This window comes from Fukomys damarensis, unplaced genomic scaffold, assembly GCF_012274545.1.
Source record: "Fukomys damarensis isolate Sample0158 unplaced genomic scaffold, DMR_v1.0_HiC HiC_scaffold_30, whole genome shotgun sequence".
Classification (NCBI taxonomy): Eukaryota; Metazoa; Chordata; class Mammalia; order Rodentia; family Bathyergidae; genus Fukomys; species Fukomys damarensis.
Genome location: NW_022900942.1, coordinates 56,033,377 through 56,053,225, shown reverse-complemented (window position 1 = coordinate 56,053,225; position 19,849 = coordinate 56,033,377). Strand labels below are relative to the sequence as shown.

Genomic DNA, 19,849 nt, shown 5'->3' with positions numbered 1-19,849 from the left:
AGTGAAAAATATTTTCCCCAGTCATTGTGGCAATTCCACAGCTGGACCCACGACTCACCTGGTCATACCCGTAAGGCCTCTGCTGGGGGGGCTGGGGTGGTCCAGGCTGTGTTGGTCTGTAACCCCCATACTGCTGACCTTGTCCCTGTGGATAGTTAGGGTACTGAGGACCTGGACCACCCTGTGAAGGACCTGCGAAAGTTAACACAAACAAAAACCCAGATAAAAACATAACTCCCTCAAACATGAGAAAAGATTTAACACTAAATATTGTATTTTTGTATCTAAATTTTAAAAAATAGCTTGGTACCTTGATTTTCTCAAATGCTTGGTGAAATAAATTTCAATGGTTATATTAAGAGTAAAAATATTATAATGCTACTTGAAGGTAATTATTGCACTATGCCTTAGCAAGTCTTAGATGTGTATGTGAAACAGGTAAGAAAGACTAAAGGAACTGTAAATCAAGTTAACTCCACAAAGATAAGAAAATTTATCTATCTTCATATATACTGGTATCATTAGAAAGTTAGCCTGTGCAAGCAAAAAAGAAAAAGCCAAGCAAGATGCAGTTTCAAAGAAAAATAACAAAATTTCTAAATAAAGTTTAGGAGTAAATCATAATTGTAGGACTCTACATTTATACATGTATTCACCCAAAGAATCATATGCTACACTCTGCACCCATAAACTTATTATCACAGTATTTTAAAACAAATTATAGACTTAAAAAGCCATAAGTTGCATGTGAAAAACTTGATCCAAAAAGTACATTACGAGAATCAATCATCTTTAACAGTTTACCCATAAAAATGGTTTCAAGCTCCAGAGGCAGCAAGGATTTGGTTTGCTAAAAAAGAACGACTGTTTTATATGTTCTACTACTTCCTAGTATAGACACTTCATAACGCGAAAGCTGAAAGCTTTGACATTTAAGTATCTGCTGCCACACATCTTAAAAACTTGCCATAAAGACAACTTTAGAGGGAAGTGTCAAAGAGAACAACAAATATTTAATCCTAAATAAATTATGTCATTTGTCATTTAGCTATTATTTATCTAATTACTAAAACTAATTTTTTCACTAGAAGAAAGTTAGAAAACTGAAGGCAGAAAGTAAACTGTGAATTTCTCCTTTAGGATAACTGAGGTATAAAATGGCATCTAAGTACTTAAACCAAAAATTAAAATTTTCTTAGCCTCTTTCCCAATAAAAATTGTTTCCCTTAAGTCGATGTATTTAACAAATTCATCACATATTTGTTTTTATGCAAATGTAACAAAACCAGTATATTTTACTTATTCAAAATACAAATTCAAACAGTAAATAGTCATGAAAGGGAAATAAAAGAAATGCACAGAATATTTCTAATGTCATATGCAGAATCAGGGAACATTTTAAATAAACACAATTAAAATTGTGAATTTTTAAAAATAATTCTGATTAAAACAAGTATTATCTACTGCCATACTTCCACAAATCCTTCATCACACTTTTTGGTGGACAAGACCACGATGTGCAATTACCGTAGCCCTGCTGCTGCCCTGGATAGCCCTGCTGCCCCGGGTACTGCTGCTGCTGGGGGGGATACCCTTGCTGTGGAGGTGGCCCTTGGTAAGCATCTTGCTGTTGGCCATACTGTGAGTTTCCTAAGGATAATTGGAGAAGAGGAATAAAACACTGAGAATTTACTTCATTAACTTTTTGCCCTCTAAGATGCACAGCCAACAACACAAGAACAAAATGAAATGCCATAATGATTTTTTTAAAGTTAAACAAAACAAAGAAAAACTCAAACCAAACAGAAGGATTTCGGCCAAACAAACTGCAGTTAAAGCCAATTTTGCAAGGTTGAACTGCAGCATTTTCAGCGTCTCTGCCATACGAGCATTACATTTACTGGAACATCACAGTCATAAGATCATGACTATGCTAAATAAAATAAAAAAGACAAAATTAAAGACAGCTACAAGAGCACACACTAGCTACACAAGATCAGCAAGCTGGTTCCTAAAGGCACTATACTTATATGTAAAATTTTACATATGTAAACACACATGAGGAAAAAAATTGGATTGATGGGATTTATGTAAATAGGAAATTTCCACTGAGGAAAAAATTATTTTTAAATGTTTTAGTCTTTTTATTGTTGTTAGAAATGGCAAGTCATGGTTATACATTTTAAATATTCGTAAGGAAATTATTTTGATTGTTTTGGGCTCCCTGTAACTTTTAAGACAGCCAGCAACTAGTATTCTACAAGAGCTTTGCATGGGCAGAAGTTGTCTTATGCAAGAATTTTCGTTCCTATAGAAGGGGATATTCGTGTGTGTGTGTGAAGGTATATAGATACCTCCTTCGTAGTAATGTTGTGAGGAATCCTCATAAGGCCTATCGTAGCCTTGTTCAGGATACGACGGTTGCTGATAACCGTAATCATTATGACCTACATCAATTCGACAAGAGACAGGAAGAAACGTTAATGGCCCTGAGTGAAAACCCTAAAAATATTTAAACTTTCAGATAAAATAGAAAAAAAGAAAAAGAAATGGAAATACATAAAAAATAATTTCAATTGCATTAGCCAAATATTTACCAATGTGATTGCTTTCACCTTGCAGTAACGTGCAAATTTTTTTAAAAGCAAAAAACAATAGTTTTAGAAACATTATTAAACTTATCCTCTTAACTCTGATAATCCTCACTGAAGAGGGAAAAAAAACTTTTTATCTTCCATTAAAAAAAAAATAAAAGCATTTAGGCCTTTCACATGTAAATAACTTGAATTAAATTAGAATGAACAAAGAAAGCAATTATCATATTTTGTCAAACACCTGTTCAGTTGGTCTCCAATTCCACAGCATATGCTAAGAACAACACATAACTTTTTTCTCCTGAAAGAAACTGAAACATATTTTTCATACTCTAGTCTAACATGTGCTTGCATACAGTATAGGTTCCGAAAAGTGATTTAGATGCAAAAAAATTTATTTCTGAATGCTGTCATTCTACAAGTCTTTAGGAAATATTTCTACATGTCATAAACATACATCTATACAAAATTAATTCTGTGCTGAGTCAGAGTATACCTTTACAACAAAATAAATTTCACCTGGCCTGGGGATTTAGCTCAGCGGTTCCGCTGCCTGCCTTGCAAGTGGCAAGGATCCGAGTTCAATCCCCAGAACCAAAAAAATAAAAAAATAAATTTCACCTGCAAGGCAATTGGACTTTACTCATATCCCGAGTTTCACTAAAAAACTGTAGAAAAATAACCTTTCAGATTGTAAAACCTGAACTAACTTTACAAGAATGTTTAATTAAGGTTGGAGGAAGATATTTTTGAATAAATATTATACATAGCACTCTAACGTTCCCAAACCACTTTTTAGTATCTACACCAAGAGATGGCAAACTACAGCTTACAGTCTTAATATAGCCAGTGGTCTGTTTCAATAAATAAAATTTCATCAGATACATTCCTGCTCATTCAGCTAGCTACTGTCAATAGCTGCTTGCATGGTACAGCAAGAGTTCCACAGTTGAGATCCAGACCATATGATCTGCAAAGACTTTACAGAAAAAGTTTGCCAACTCTTCGTCTACATGTTTACTGGTATAAATACATGGACATAAGAAAAAGTAGCCAATGCTACTCAAGAAAAAATAAATGTTGCTATGAGCAGAATAGTCTATGTACATACTAAGAATCTATTCATATACATCTATGTAAAAATGGTAACATTTAAGCATAAATTCCATTAATAAATTATATCCTGAAAGTTTTGACATTTTCCAAAGTAACAGCTATCTTCTGAATAGAAAGGTCCAATTTATAACAAGACAAATTTCATATTTCAGTAAATATGTAAGGCCAAGAAAAATGTCAATTTCAACTCAATTACTAAAAATGCATTTTAAAAATTAAACCAATCATTTTCAGCAAATTTCCTAATACATATAATTTAACAAAGTAGGTTTTACCTCTTTTTGGTACATATACTCTATTATAAACTTTTATAAACTATAAACTGGTATAAAAAACAATACTATCTACACATGAATGGCAAGAATGTGAGACTTTTAAAAATACACCGTTTTCTAACCATAATTATCCATATATGTCACTAATAAACATCCACTGTATGCAAAACGTGACAGGTGTTTGCTCTGCCACAACCAGAGCCTCTACAGCAAGAAAATCCATCTAAGTACTGATATAACCTTATGCTTTACACACTGACAAAAGACAGGTAAAGTGATTTTTCAGGTACACTAAATTATATGCATCTTCTCACTGGCTTACATTAGTTTCTAGTCAATGGCTTCTAATGCTTTAGCTTTAATTCTTAGTTTCTCTAAGTAATTTACATTAAATATACCAACAGAGCTAATTATATAAGTGAATCTTCTGGCAAATTCCTTCATAATGAAACAATTTAACTTGTAATATAACTACTAATTAATTTATCAGTTTTACGGGTTTAGATTATTTTTGTTCAATATTCTAAGATTAAAAAAAAAACTGGAAGAACTCCACAGCAAAAACTTAATAGTAAGCTCCCATTATTACTATTTAGATTTTCCTATAGTGCAATGCTTCTTTACTAATGAACTTGTTACAATCTACCTTCCCATTTAAAAAACACTAAATTAAATAACTAAAAATCTAGCTTGTAAATGCCTTATTCTATTAAATCTATATATAGCTGTATTAAGGATATAATTTAGCTCTCCAAAATTTTTCTAAAATGCCAGCACTAATGTATATATATATCACAGTATTCTGAGAAGTATGCAACATTAACCAAAATGATGAAACTGGGAAAAACATCCCAGAACTATATTCTTTATGTATTTATACACTACATAAAAGTAAATCTAGGGGTGAACCTTACAATACATCAATTATATCACAAAAAAAGCTATTATAAAAAAAGTGAATCAGTAACATTTCCTTTGGTTCAAATGAACAATCCCAACTATAAAAAGATCCTCTTTCATGTAAGAAAGAATTCCAATGAATAGAATGTGATTTTTGATGTTACTAATGACATTCCTAACAAAATATACCTTGGATTAGATTAAAAACTAATTCTATTATTGGTATTTTACATTACTGAAGTGCTGAAGAAATAAACTGATGGCTTCTTTATCTTCATTAGAATGTTTCCCAATAGCTTTCCATATTAATACTGGGCAGGGACAGAAAACGGAAGGTTAAGGTTAGGCGAGATTACCATCAGGGTAATATTGCTGGTTCATGCCTTCTGGAGGACCTTGTCCACCATGACTGTACTGGTCCCCGTAATAGTCTTCCTGGCCTGAGTACTGCTGCGGTGGGCCTGAAAAACCACAATCAGTCAAGGTTTAAATGACTTGTTCTCTGTACTATCAAAGGCTTTCTTTCTTATCTGACCTTCTGAGAGGTTATTTCCTCAGTTGTAGACTCCCCTCCAATACTTTGGCATTGCTGATACTTTTAATTATTATATACAAATAGATATACATATACATGCTGCAGTTCCACAAATCACATTTACTAAAGTTAATTTTTAAGACCATACATATAATATCAAACAATACTCAGGAAAGAAAACTTAATTTAAAAGGAGGTCCGATCTAGTAAAAGCTTAACTTCCTTTTTATTTTGATATTAGAGGACTTTGAAATAATTTCTTTTGAATAATGACTTTATTCCTGACCAGATATTTAGTAATTTCTAAAGAAGAAAACAGTATTTTCTGCTATAAGTCAGTGAGCTTCTTATATAAAATTTTGTAATGTAATCTTCTCCCAGAAAATAATAGATAAAAAAAACCTGTATATCAGAAAGTTCCTATGTACTTCGTAACCTTATGTACCTACTACAACACTATCTTTTGGTGGAAAAAAACATATATATATATATATATCTAGATATCTAGATATAAATAAAAGCCCTGATTGTGCCTCTAGATAAAAAGCTCATTAAAATTTAAAACCTTGCACTCGGGAGGCTGAGGCAGGAAGATCGCTGTGAGTTCAAGACCAGACTGGGCTACATAGTGAGTTCCAGGTCAGCCTCAACTACACAGTGAGATTCTGTCTCAAAAATCAAAAAATGCCGGGCGTGGTGGCCTGTAATCCCAGCACTCGGAAGGCTGAGGCAGGAGGATCGCTGTGAGTTCAAGACCAGCCTGAGCTACATAGTGAGTTCCAGGTCAGTCTCAACTATATAGTGAGACTCTGTCTCAAACAACAAAACAAAACAAAAAAATTAAAACCTTTCAATCACTGCTATTTATATTAAGCAGGAAATTTCCCAAATGGAACTTACCCTGTTGAGGTGGCCTATAGGGAGGGATCTGTCTCTGACCCATCATGTGATTGCCTTGGTTAACCTGGCCCATCATTCCCATCGGTGGTTGCTGTCCTTGATAGTGCTGCCCGCCTCCCTGTGGCATATTGTACTGTTGGGCAGGAGGCTGCTGATGCATCATTGGACCTGAAGAGACAAAACAGTATGAACAGAATTTTGTGACATATATTTTTCACATCACCGGAATTTTAAGTATCTTCTACTATGTAATGCACAAAATATATAATAAGACTGACTTCAAATAAAAACAAGTCTTTGAATTAAAGCTCACATGTCTAAAATAATCCACAATCATGGAAAAACAACTATGATGGTTGATCTGAAATCCACTGGAACAGTATTTTAGTCCTAATTAGAAACATTAAACAGAAGCTGGGTCTGCTGATTAAGGCCTACAATCCCAGGTGTTATGCTTGTGTCTAGGTGTCCCCCAAAAAAAGTTGCATACAGTGATGGAAAAGCACCCCCACCAGCCCCAGCTTTTCAGAAGTAGCAGGATCTAGTAGAGTGTCTGACGTTGGAACTGATTCATGATGCAATGCTAGGGTTAAGGGCACTAGGGTTAAGAGACTGAGTGCAATCGCCCTAAGGACAGGTAGCCTGGGTAAGGTATAAGGGACAGAAAGAGGCTTGTCACTGGTCCCTTGCTTACTTGCTTTGCTACCTTCTGCCTACCACAAACTGTTTCACTTCTGCAATGCCTGTCTGCCTTAACACCCTGCCTTGGAGCCAGCCAAGTACAGACTGAAACCTCCACAAACTGTGAGCTAAGTAAATCTTTCTCCTTTAACATTAGGTGTCAAGTGTTCTGTCTCAGTAACAAAAAAAGTAACTGAGACACCAGCACTCTGAGAGGCTGAGGCTGAGGCTGAGGAAGGAGATCCCAAGCCCAAGCTCAGCCTGGGCAACTCAGAAATTTAGGGAGACCCTGTCTCAAAACTTTTAGAAATTATAAAAAGCAGATGTCACTCAGTGCAAAGGCCTTGGGTTCAATCCCCAGTACACCCCACACACACAGAAAAAGAAATATGAACACCCTATATGTGCTTTCCATTTTATATAATACTTGTTGATACAAACATAATTGTTTAGAAAAAATAAATCAGCAACCCTTCTGCTGCCCTAGAAAAGATATCACAAATAAATTTCACAAAAATCACACAGCAAATCAGTAGAAGGGATAGAAATGAAGTACCTGGATTTTCACTTCTCATTTTTTTAACAGCCACTTAATAATGACAGGCACAGAAACTACAAACACCTGTAAGTACCATATCAATACAATTTCATAAACTTTAATTTTAGGACAAAATTTTAAAGGGTCTTCTTTCCCTTTCCAAATCTTTTACAAGCTTGATAAACTAAAAAGTTTCATTGAAATCAAAGGGCTGGGGCCGGGGATTTAGCTCAGTGGTTCACCACCTGCTTTACAAATGCAAGGTCCCGAGTTCGATCCCTGGTACCAAAAAAAACACAAAAGAAAAAGAAATCAAAGTGCTATAGTTCTTTCCAGTAAGTCGTTAAAACATACACACAGGTGTGCATGTGCACATGCATGTACACACACACACCTTATTTCAAAAACACCTAGGCAGAGAAATGTAAAACACTGTAGGCTCAGAAATTTGAACTATGCAATTTCCAGAATGAGCAATACAAGGTAGCTGAACGACCACCACTATGGAATCACACAACAGTAACAACATACACAAAACAATCAACAATGGCTCTCAGGTCCCATGTTGTCATTTACCAATACACAAAATTCCTCAGAGGGTTACTGAGCCAATCACGCTACCGGGAGCTCATCCTTCTGCTATTTTCACTATTTCTACCTAGAAGTAGGCATGAGTCATCTCCCAGTCTACTGCTCACACAGCTTCACGTCCCCCCTTTACCAACGCGGGAAATAAGTAGAACGTACAAAAGGCAAAGACTGGAGAACTTGGAATGTTTTACAGGCAAAAATTTACCAGATGAGCCCTAAGTTCACTATTTAAATAAACAACTGAAAACAAAATAAAGCAAGTCCACCTCTATTAACCAACAACAGCAACAATGTAAGCTTTCTTCACACCTTTTCAATGTGGACAACTTTTATCTGAAAGGAGTATTTTGTCAAAGTTTAATTTTTTCCTCCTATTCACTTTCTTTGGTTCATCTACTTCTTTTCAAACTGTTCTTTTCCTTCTAATTTTCCAAGGTTACCCTGAGACCCCTCTTTCAACAAGAACATACACTTGTAACAGCAGGGAAGAGGTAGCTCCCCAAGAGGAGAGGATGAAAATCCAACATGAATGCACCAAAGCGCTTGCTGCTGGTTAAATGTTTTCACATCCGTTTCTTGTAATCCCCTAACAACAACCAAAGGAAGGGATCCCAATTTTCAAGTTATTTGCTAAGGCAGTCAAAGGCCAAAATCATACAGCCATTAGGTATCAGCTGGGAATAAAACAAACTTACTTGATTTCAAAGCACATGGTTCTGTTTCACTATTTTCACTGGCTCTACTCAAATTCATAGCTCAGAAGCAAATTTTGCCGTTAAAGTTCTAAAGCACTAATGAGTTTAAATGAGGTTATAATTTTAAGTACATTTTGTACAGAATGAAGAATTGAACACTAACATTCATAATTTGATAGGCAACCTGACTGGGCATCCGTGTAAAGATTCACTATAAAGTATCAGAATGCACACACAAAGTTTCCACTAATGTCTTAATTACTTACAATATATTTTTGCTAAGACATGCCATTTCTTCTCATTTGAAGTTTTATACTTTACTAGATACCCTATGGAAACAATGTCTTATATTTTAGATACATGCAAAGTATTTCCAAATGATTGTACTGCACGTTTTGCTATTGGTGGGGTTTTTGTTGTTGTTGTTTTTTGGCCTTAAATTAGTAGGAAAAAAAGAAAAGTTTTAGAATCAAATTTGAGTGCTTCTTATATATCAGACACAGACCAGGAACCATGGTCAGAGGGAAAACTGAGGAGCACTGTCACAGAAACTTAAAATCGGGCAGGCAGAATGTGGATGCACGCTCAGTTTTATTTGGTCTGTGAAAAATTTTCAATGATGTAGTTCTTACACCATATCTTTCCATCTTCAAAGCAAAATACAATTCTATAAACTGTAATTAATTGAGGAATTACTTTAAATACATGGTTTAAAGCAGTAGCGCATATTTAATGAACGTTTATTATAAGCCAGACACTAAGCCAACAGCTTTATATGTACTATTTGTCCTCCCCAAAACCTTATGAAAAAGGCAGCATTATCAGTAACATTTTATAGATAAGAAAGCGTAATCTTACAAATATTAACGCTCTTACTCAAAACTGCATAGCTACTAAACAAGAACTCTATAGAGCCCAACCTCTTAACCATTATGTATACTTCCTCACCAAAGTCAAATCAATTTATCAAATGTCATTATCTCTCAAGAAAGCAATTTTAAGTAATTTATTTCCACTATAGCATAAAAAACCTTAGTAAGATATATGGAAAGTCTTAAATCTATACATATATCTGTTATAATAAACTGCACTGCTAACTTCATGTTCATGTTTCATCATTTACTTCTTACATTTCACTACCTATTCTGTAACTACTCAATCTCAAACCATTTCTAGCTCTCATTTGAAGGTAATACTAAAAACCCTTTTGCAAGAGAAAAATTCCTAGACTCCAGCAAATTCAATTAGCTAACTACTACCTATTTAAATAACCATTTAAAGTCACAAAGATTCTTTACATAACCAAATTGTGCCACCATCGACGTCATGAATTTTAAATAGCTCGCAGTGAAGATGTCTGAATGTAATGCCAAAGATAAAAGGACAAGTGCCAAGCATCTGAGAAAATGTGCAAAGACTATCTCAGAAGCTTGGTAAATTCACTGCAACTAAATAAGTATAGACTTAGCTGACTACCTAAGTAACCAATGAAAATAAAACCATTACAGGTTTAGCTAGTGAAAAGAACAGCTCGTGAATAGATACAAACCTTTCAGAAATGTGAAATTTTTGGAGACCTTCTCATAAAGTATTAAAAGGTGTTGAAACAATAGTGCCAATACATTTGTTGTCATTTGTTTCTTTAATGATAGAACATCTTTATATGCAGATATTCCCACTGACTATTTCTTAAACCTGTAATCCTCAACCATGGGTAACTCTGCTTGGAGAAATTTAGCAACTTCTGGAGAAATTTCCGGTTGTCACAACTGGGGTGGAGTTACTACTGCCACCTAGTGGGCAGATGACAGAAATACTGCTAAACATTCCATAAGGCTCCAGACAGCCCTTCATAACAAAGAATTATCCACATCAAAGTGTCACTAGTTAAGAAATCCTGGATTTCTCAGGTGAATGATTTTAATTCATATGTATCTTACAAATAAATTTGGAAACGATTATTTTAGCTTCCTAGTGACTGACAACTGGGAAGGGGTGTACTTTAATAAATCAAGCAAAATAAAAGGCTAGCCTATTCCTTATTAGACAACCTCTCTTAAATGATTCCTTAGTTTCATCTATACTGAAGAAGAGAAGAAGAATAAAGAAAGTCACTGGTAGCTGTCTGCTGTTGACTGAAATACTTCAAAAGCTCTAGATTTCTGTGGCACTGGGGAAAATCTGTTGTGAAAGACCTAACTTACCCATGCAGACAGCCACAGAGATGGGCTATCTTAGAATATCTAGCTTTTTGTTACTCAGCATGAAAGCTGAAAAGTTATGAACCACGTGGCACAAAAGAGACTATTCTGCCCAGAAAAATTCTGAGGGAGTGGGCAGTAATTAAGTCTTGGTCTATTTGTTAAAATGTAGTTTGTAAAACATACTATATGGTCCATTAGTTGTGCTCCTGGGTGTTTATCCCAGAGAAAGGAAAATTTATGTTCAAATAAAAACACAGACATCTACATGACTGTTCACAGCATCTTTATTTGTAAAAGCCCAAAACTCAAAACAACCAAAATGTTTCTCAAGTGAATAGCTCAATAAACTGTACTATATTCACACATGGAATACTACTCAGCAATAAAAACGACTAATTATTGATACACATAACAACTTGGTTGAAACTAAAGGATATTAATCATGCTGAGTGAAAAAAAATCTCAAAAAGTCAAACTATACAATTCCATTTATACGAAATTTTCAAAAATGTAATAGAGTTCAGTTGGAGAAGAGTAATAAAGGTCACCAGAGATCCCAGGTGGGGCAGACTACACAGGATCTGTCTGTACTGTGCTTCAGTAACGTTCTGTGAACTTGCCATTATTTTAAAGTAACAAACCTAAATATTATCTGGTTGCTATTTAACCGAAACTCATCTGGATTTTGTCTCCCAAACACACAAGATTTTGGAAAACTTGACAATAACCATTTTACTGACAGCAGCTGACCGCGCCTTCCTTGTTTCACACCTGCAGTGACAGCTGACGGGCAGCAGCACCACAGAGAAGGACCTGGTTTCCCAATCTGTCATGGCAGGCGCACCCTCCCTAACTCACCAGTCAACGACAGGGCAAGGTAGTGAACAAAAGGAGAGTTCCTGACTTTGTAGAACTTAAGAGTCGGGGAAAATACTTAAACAAGTATTTATAAATAAATATGTAATTACGAGTACTCAAACTGCTGCTAAAAGTACATAACTATAGGTCATAACTCAAGATTTATCTGTGGAGTAATTTACAACTGACATACCAAGTTAAAGGTGATTTTTATATTTTCCAGATTCTTCATGTTAAATATTAGTTTTTCTAGAACTATAAAATACCACTGGGAAAAAATTACAGCCTCAAAACATTCGTCCAATATTAGTACTGATTAAAGATATAAATAAAACATCTTCTCTAAACTACAGTGTAATAGCTGTAACCTCTCTGTAACAGAAACTCGTGATGCTGAAAATTTTAACAATGAAAAGAAATAGGGTACACATTCTCATTCATTCAAAACATTTCAGAAATCAAGCGTAATACTCATGGAATATGTAAAATAATCCTTTCACATTAGTGAGATGAGTCTTCGAAACCATCCCCTATAATTTCACAGAAGTGAAGCCAGTACTGGGGACCATCCCCAGGATCTCACCATCGATAAGTATAACTATATTTACAAACCTGTATATATACCTACTTGTTACACTGGGGACTCCTGTAGCACCTGAGCTGGGGAAGGGTTTGGTAGTTATGGTCAGAACCTTAAAATGGCTGCCAAATGCTCACTTGCTGAAGGATGGGTCCCCAACAGCAGTAGTCTTCAGAGGTGGAGCCTTGGGAGGGGACTAGGATCATGAAGGCTCCGACCTCACCAAGGGATTAATCTGTTTACAGATTCATCGCACACTGGGCTGCTGAGAGCTGGTGGTGCAAACATGATGAGGCAAGGCCTACTTAGAGGCCGCAGGTCATCTGAAGTGTGCCCTGGATGGGTTTGTTTTATCCTTGGCCTCCACCAGATGAGCAGCTTTGCTTTACCACATGCTCCCCTGCCATTTATACTTGGTCTTGCCTTGGACCCACAGTCATCATCCCAGCAACCATGAATTGAAACCTGTGAAACTGTAAAGCAAAATAAATCTTTCCTCCTTTTATGCTGCTTTTCTTCTGTGTTTTGTCTCAGCAAGGGAAAGCTAACACAGGGTCACAGGGCAGGGTCATGACCAGAGAGCGAGATTAACTGCATGGACAATCAAATGTGCATAGTGGAGCCCCAAGAAAAACTCAGGTGAGCTCTTCTAGCCAGCAATAGTCTGTGTGTTTGATCACACACCCATGTCTTGGAGGAAAGCATCCTGTCTGTCCACAAGGAAAACAGAAACATGGTGACTGGTACCTCTTCGGGATTCTGCCTTGTGTACTTCTTCCCTTGGCTGAATCTCTTCTCAGTACTAATTCCTGTTAACTGTACCTGGACTATACTTTAGCAAATATTGAATTCAAGTCCTGATACAATTAAGAAAGAACTACTTCTTTCATGAAAGCTAATATTATCACTTTCAGAGTTCTACCAGTGGAACAATTTTTAAAAGTTAAAATTCCTAGCTCCTAAAACTACCTAGTTTTCACATATGTAAAATTCACCTAACACTGAAAAAACATATAAAGAACTCCAACTAATAAAAAGATAAATAATAATAGTATAATAATAATAATAAGATAAACCACAGAATATAGAATGTGGCCAGGCAATTCATAGTAAGTTAATGGAACAAAAACACATAATGATTACATTTTTTCCCTGTATGTTTAGCAAAAATTAAGAAGTTTAAGTACAACAGGGTATGAAGAAAGGACTTCATATTCTGTAGGGATGTGACTTCGCACATCATTTACTGAAAATGATTTCTTAAAGATTTTAAGAATTCATGAATTTTATCCTAAAAATCTATTTCTAGATCTTACACATATTGAAAGACAGACGTGCTAAGATATGCATATTTACACACAAGGAATGCTGCCATTTTAGAAATGAGATAGACCTATACACAGTGACAGCATTTGCACAATTAAATCCTAAGCTGTCCTACTATTGAGCCTGACAGAAAAAACGGTATGTAAAAACCATTTCTTAATACTATTCAAACAACAATGAAACCAGAAAAATTAAGATACTGTGGCTGAAGTAAGACAACAGTTGACAAAATGATCTCAAGTTTGGTTCATTTAAAAAGAAAGGTGTTGATTACTCTGGCCAACTGACTTTATATAAACTGCAGAAACAATTATTAAGTCAGGGGTTTTTCCATGAAACATTTCAATTAACCTTACTTAATTTAGTCAAAGGTCTGAGTTCCAAAGTGAAGAATGACATACATTTTTAACACAAATGTAACAACTCATGAAATTCTTTATATTTAACTATGTATGCAATTAGCAAAATTCTGTTAAACATGGAAAGCTATAATTACTAAAGCCTGGGAATGAAAAAAAAAAATCCTGATTTCATCAAATATGTTGGCCATCTTTAGAAGGCCTTAGTATTCTCATTTGACGTTTCATACTCTAATCAATATACTTGTTGCGTTATTAAGTATTCTTAAGGCACTAACTTCTGTCCAGGTTATTTACGACACTTGGCTCCAACTTGCTATTCACGGAACAGATGTGTGCCTACCTGTAGGAATGATTCTTGCACTGGGGATATACAGGCAACAAACAAAACAGACACTTTCCTGCCTTTTACAAGAGCTTTTTGAATTCTAATAATTTATTCTCTCTATATAAATTTACGTAGCAACACTAGACTTCCTCTTAAGGTTCAAGGTGATAATCAATGAACTTTATCAGGGTATCAGTAAAAATAACATGGAAAAGCGAAATGTTGGACTATTATATTTAAGCAACATTCTGCCAAAAGTTTTTAAGAAACAAAAATTATCATTAAAAATTTGCCCAATCTTTCACATGCAAGTAAAAAGTCCTCTAAGAGAAATGTAGGCAAAAATATTCTGCTAACTAGAAGGCTGTGGTTCACAAGTCTATAATTCCAGCACCTGGAAGGCTGGGGCAGGAGGATCAACTTGAGTTCTAGGCCAGCCTAGGCTACACAGTGGGATCAAGTCCAACCTAAACTACATAGAAAGGTCTCAAATATAAAAAAACAAAAAAAAAGGCCGGGGATTTAGCTCAGTGGTTTTGCTGCCTGCCTCTTAAGTGCAAGGTCCCGGGTTTGATCCCAACAACAAACCAATCAAAATATTATCAGAAAAAAATTCTGAATTAGTTTAATTAAAAAAAAAAACTCTTAATGCCTAGACACATGTAAAATACTAAAAATGTATTAAAAAGTAGATACCAATCATAATATCATTACATGTACGCTCATCCTTTTAGAAGTTTAAAAAATTTTACTGCTGATTCTCTTTTGGATAACTATGATCATAGTAATATGTAATTGGTAAATGTGTAATAGGGTCATTTGTTGACAATTTTTTTGTTTCGTAAAGACAGTCTCACCTAGCTGCCCAGGCTGTCTCCAAACTTCTGAGCTAGTGACCCTCCTGCCTCGGTGTCCCCAATAGCTGGGACTGCAGGAGTGCAGAACTATACCCAGCTTCGTGCAACTTCTTTAATGACATATTTTATGTAACAGGGTTCTATGTTTTGTTATGCCAGATCTTCTACTCATTTTTTAAAATTTTTTCAGGACTTATTAATGAAGTCCAAAGAAATTCCATAATTGCATTACTAGAAATATCTTCCTTACAACACTAATATGATGTGTTTCATTACATTAGCATTACTGGTATAAATCAGAAGGCTATTTGTTTATTTTTTTGAACAATTAAAATGATAAAAATGTAAGCATGTAAAATATCTATCCTTTGCATTAATTTCAATTACATTCCTAAAATTATAATGAAAATGTTTTAAGAGTTTACTTTTTTTGCTCTTAATTTCACTTTCAAAGTTGAGAAGTGGTGGGATGTGAGAGGAAAAAAGTAGGAAAACAATTGAATTCTTACAGTAATTTGCAAAGGATGCAGGGATTAAAAGAAACACTACTGCAACACCACTAGATGAATGCATCTACACTTTGTCTTGCAATGTTTCATTAGGAAACTTCTCCCCTGGTTGGGTGGAGCATAGTCCAGGGTAGAGCTCTAATAGGAGCAAGGCCCTAGACTAGACTCACAGGGAAAAAAAGAAAGAATGAAAAGAAAACTACAAACTAGTACCACATAATCAATTAAAGTTTCAAAATATCACTACTAATATATCAACACAAGTAATACATTAAACAAGGGCCATTTAGTTTCTTTGGATTTTTCTTTTCCATTTTGTTTTGTCCCTTACCATGAATTCCTTTGTTTTGTTTTCAGTCTAGAAATCAAACCCAGGATCCTGCTATCACTGAGCTATGCCTCCTTAACATAGGCTAATCTAAAAATTTTCATACATATTTCTTTTCTATGATTCAAAAGCCTCACAAATAAGAAATACCTTAAACTTTTTTTTAATATTTCTTGAGAAGATAAGTATGTGGAAGCATGGGCTATTCAAAATATTTTTGCATTTTTTTAACTCAACAGTAACACTTCAATGAACATGAGAAAATTTCAAAAGGCAAAAATGTTTAATTTACAGGATTTTGATATTTTTCAAGCTTTTCATTAAGAACTACTTAAAATGTAGTCTCCTCTAATTTCTTCCACATACTTATATGTAAACAAAAACAATTAATATAAAATGTATAGCTTGTAAAAATTAGCTATAAAATGCTTTATAATGAAAATAAAACTTTCATCCTGCTAAGTAATTTTTTCACAAAATAGGTTCTATATAACTAAAAGATTTTTCTAAGAAATTTATAGAAGCTCACTGTGCTGGCACATGACTGTAAGCCCAGCAGCTGGGAGACCAGGGCAGGAGGGTCTCAAGTTTAAGGCCAGCCCAGAAGGACTACATAGTAAAACCTTGTTTCGAAAAACTACACCAGAAAAATTCGTGATTAAAGGAAATTAAATTCATGAGAAAATATAGGATGCCAGAATAGCCTATAACTTTTTTACTTTTAGAACTGTAACTTTCTATAGATTCTTTTGATTCAGAGATGTTAAAATTTGAACAAAAAGTTTTTGATCTGTCCTGAAGATATGTTAAGATAAAATTTCTTCAATGATTTACATTATTTTTGCTTTGAAGTCTTTGATTTTTTTCCAAATCACATCTCTATTGTCATTTGTTGTGCATCTATTTTCTACGAAACTCAAATGAAGAGAACAAAGCAAAAAGTAGTAAGTACTATAGTAACAGGGAAACTCCACGCTCATAAAACATGACCTTTTGAAAAGGAATAGCTGGTTCCTACCTTTAGAACAATCCCTACCGCAATTCTTCTCTCCTGAACAGCAACTATCCTGCACCTGCACTGCTGCCTGGCGTATTTTCTCATCTCCCCGCCTCACAGCGCCAGCCCAGCTCTGCTGCACCCTGCCTCTGCTTAGCCTGGGGTGTCTGAGAAGTGTGCCTTTATCACTGAGCTGCTGCGAGATCACTCATCTTACTCTCTGAAGCATCGGAACTCCCTTCTGCTCTAGCACTAACTCATCTTGCTGTTGTTCTGAACCTTAAGTGACCTAATAAGAAAACAGACATTAAATAACTTTGATGTTAAAAAACAAAACAGAAAAACAAAACAAAACAGAGCAACACCAGGTTTTGTGAAGCTACATTGACAATTTTTAGTCTACTGCCTCTGTTTTTAGTAGATCTCATCAAAATTGTAAGTTGTCTGAATTGACACTTAAAAATTACAATGTAATATCTCATCATAATTTTTAGCAGAACATTAACTTCCTTTATCTGAGTACATTTTAGTGAGCTGTTTTATAATCAAAATCTAGAAAGTTTTATTACAGATATACTTAATTCTATCTCATATTCTCATATTCTTAACTTCACCACATTTTGAAAGTGAAAAAGCATTAAGCTGGCAATAAGCCAAATGTTTTAACAGGCAATTAGAAGAACAGAGCACCACTTACTGGTTTTTGGTTATTATTCACAGGATACTTAAAACAGAAGCATAGTAACAATTTCACTCCCTGAGACTGATAATAAACTGTAATGGATTCACACCACTCTAAGAGTACAGCAGCATCTCTACAGACTGTAGTAGATAATCATCTTAGAGTTACCTTTTAGTGCTGAAATACGGCATCAAAAAGCACTTGTGCTATTCAAGAGAAAGTCACTTAAATTAATAATATGCTCTGTAAGTAAAACCTTACAGCAGATTTTTAAGAGGCTATACTTAAAAAGATATTTTTCTCAATTTTCTAGCTCTACACAAACTGATAATTCATTGATTAGCTTGAACAAACAATTCAGAAATACTGAATTCAAAATAAATTATACAAAAGATAAAAATTAAAAAGTTTAAAAGTTAAAATGAGTGAATTAATTCCTAAAAGTAAATAAAAGGATTTAAACTACCTTCAAACTCAATGATCTCTTTATACGAACATAACTGTCCCTCAACTCAAACGTTTATGAATGAGCTAACAACCTAATAGAAGCCCTTCACTTTCAAAGGCTAACACAGGACTCCAGTCAGGAACACAGAGCACTCTTACCTTGGTTCGGCTGCATATTCATGTTTGGCCTGGGGCCATAGTTTCCCATTGGCTGCCCCTGACTCATTGTCATCTGGTTCTGCACCGGCAAGCTCTGTGAGGATGGCACGGAATGGTTGTAACCGCCCATGGACCCATGGCTACTCGAAGTCATGTTCATGGAACTGTTCGTCATATTGAGTTGAGTGGGTCCAGGTCCTTGCATAGGCATATGGTTAGGTCCTTTGAAGAAAAATGATCAGAAGGCAAATATAAAAGTTAAAAAGATAACTTATAAAAATGTATTTTTAAAGTATTTCCTGCATAACACTAATTTGAGTGTTTAATAAATAGAAAATACAGTAAATGATCTGCAAACGACAGCAATGTTTATAAAAGCCAGAAATGTTCTGAAAAGGAGAGTAATAAGAGAATACTAGCTTTTCAAGACAGCAAAATATAAAGCTGGGGTAATTAAAAGTATATTGTACTAGCTAACATAAAGAGTAGACTAATAGATCAATGAACCAGAACAGAATCTAAAGAATACACCCAAATACATAATTTGTTAAGTGATAACAGTGGTGATATTAAGTATTTGTGGGCAACAGAAAACTAACTCAGTAAATGGTACTGTAACTGGGTTACAGTTGGGAAAAACAAAGCTCAATCACCACCTCATTCCTTCTACAAAAATCAATTCATATGAATAAAAATTTTAAACATTAAAAAAACAATAAAAAATTTCAAAAGCAAAATTTTAAAAATAAACTTTTAAGAATGCTAGAAAGCCCAGAGCCATAAAATAATTGAAAAATAAGATGACGTAAAAATAAAAAATTTGAATATGACCAAAAACAAAACCAAAAAACAGTCAAAAGATAAACTAGGAAAAAATTACTGACGGGACATAACACAGACTGAGCTGTTTACTTAACACATAAAGTGAAAGATCGCCTCCAATAAATTATGATGGACACGCACGCACAAGAACAGCCAGTTCACACAAAAAAACACAGTTTCATAAACAAAACTGTTCCACTCATAGCAAAATAGAAATTAAAACTGTATGACCAAATATTCATCTTTCAGATTTTCAAAATCAAAAGTTCTGATTCAACTATATAGATAAAGCACTTCTATACACTGTTGAGGCTAAAATGTAAATAAGTATTATTTCGTAGAGGATTTGGTAATAACTAATTTTTAAATGTACATACTTTTAATCCAGCAATTTCAGTTCTAGAAATGTATCCTACAGATATAAAAATTTCTGTGTGTATGGATGTGTGGATACAAAAACATATATATATCTAGATATATATCTAGATATATATCTAGATATATATATATAGATAGATAGATGATAGATAGATAGATAGATTTTACAGGCATATTCATTAGCGCAATT

The 19,849-nt window shown here is 34.6% G+C and overlaps 1 protein-coding gene across 4 annotated transcripts in view; it reads right to left on the bottom strand.

Annotated features, from left to right (window-relative positions):
* The window catches only part of Ss18 (SS18 subunit of BAF chromatin remodeling complex), a 70,411-nt gene that overhangs the window by 13,565 nt on the left and 36,997 nt on the right, over positions 1–19,849 (bottom strand). For 2 of the 4 annotated variants that reach the window (XM_033757465.1, XM_010643654.3), the window contains exons 5-8: positions 18,460–18,681; positions 6,321–6,488; positions 5,242–5,346; positions 1,657–2,447 (exon numbers count right to left, since the gene is read on the bottom strand). In XM_033757465.1, the coding sequence (XP_033613356.1) occupies positions 2,041–2,447; positions 5,242–5,346; positions 6,321–6,488; positions 18,460–18,681 (902 nt within the window). In that variant the 3' untranslated portion in view covers positions 1,657–2,040. The other 2 variants (XM_010643640.3, XM_010643648.3) reach the window with 2 other exon arrangements.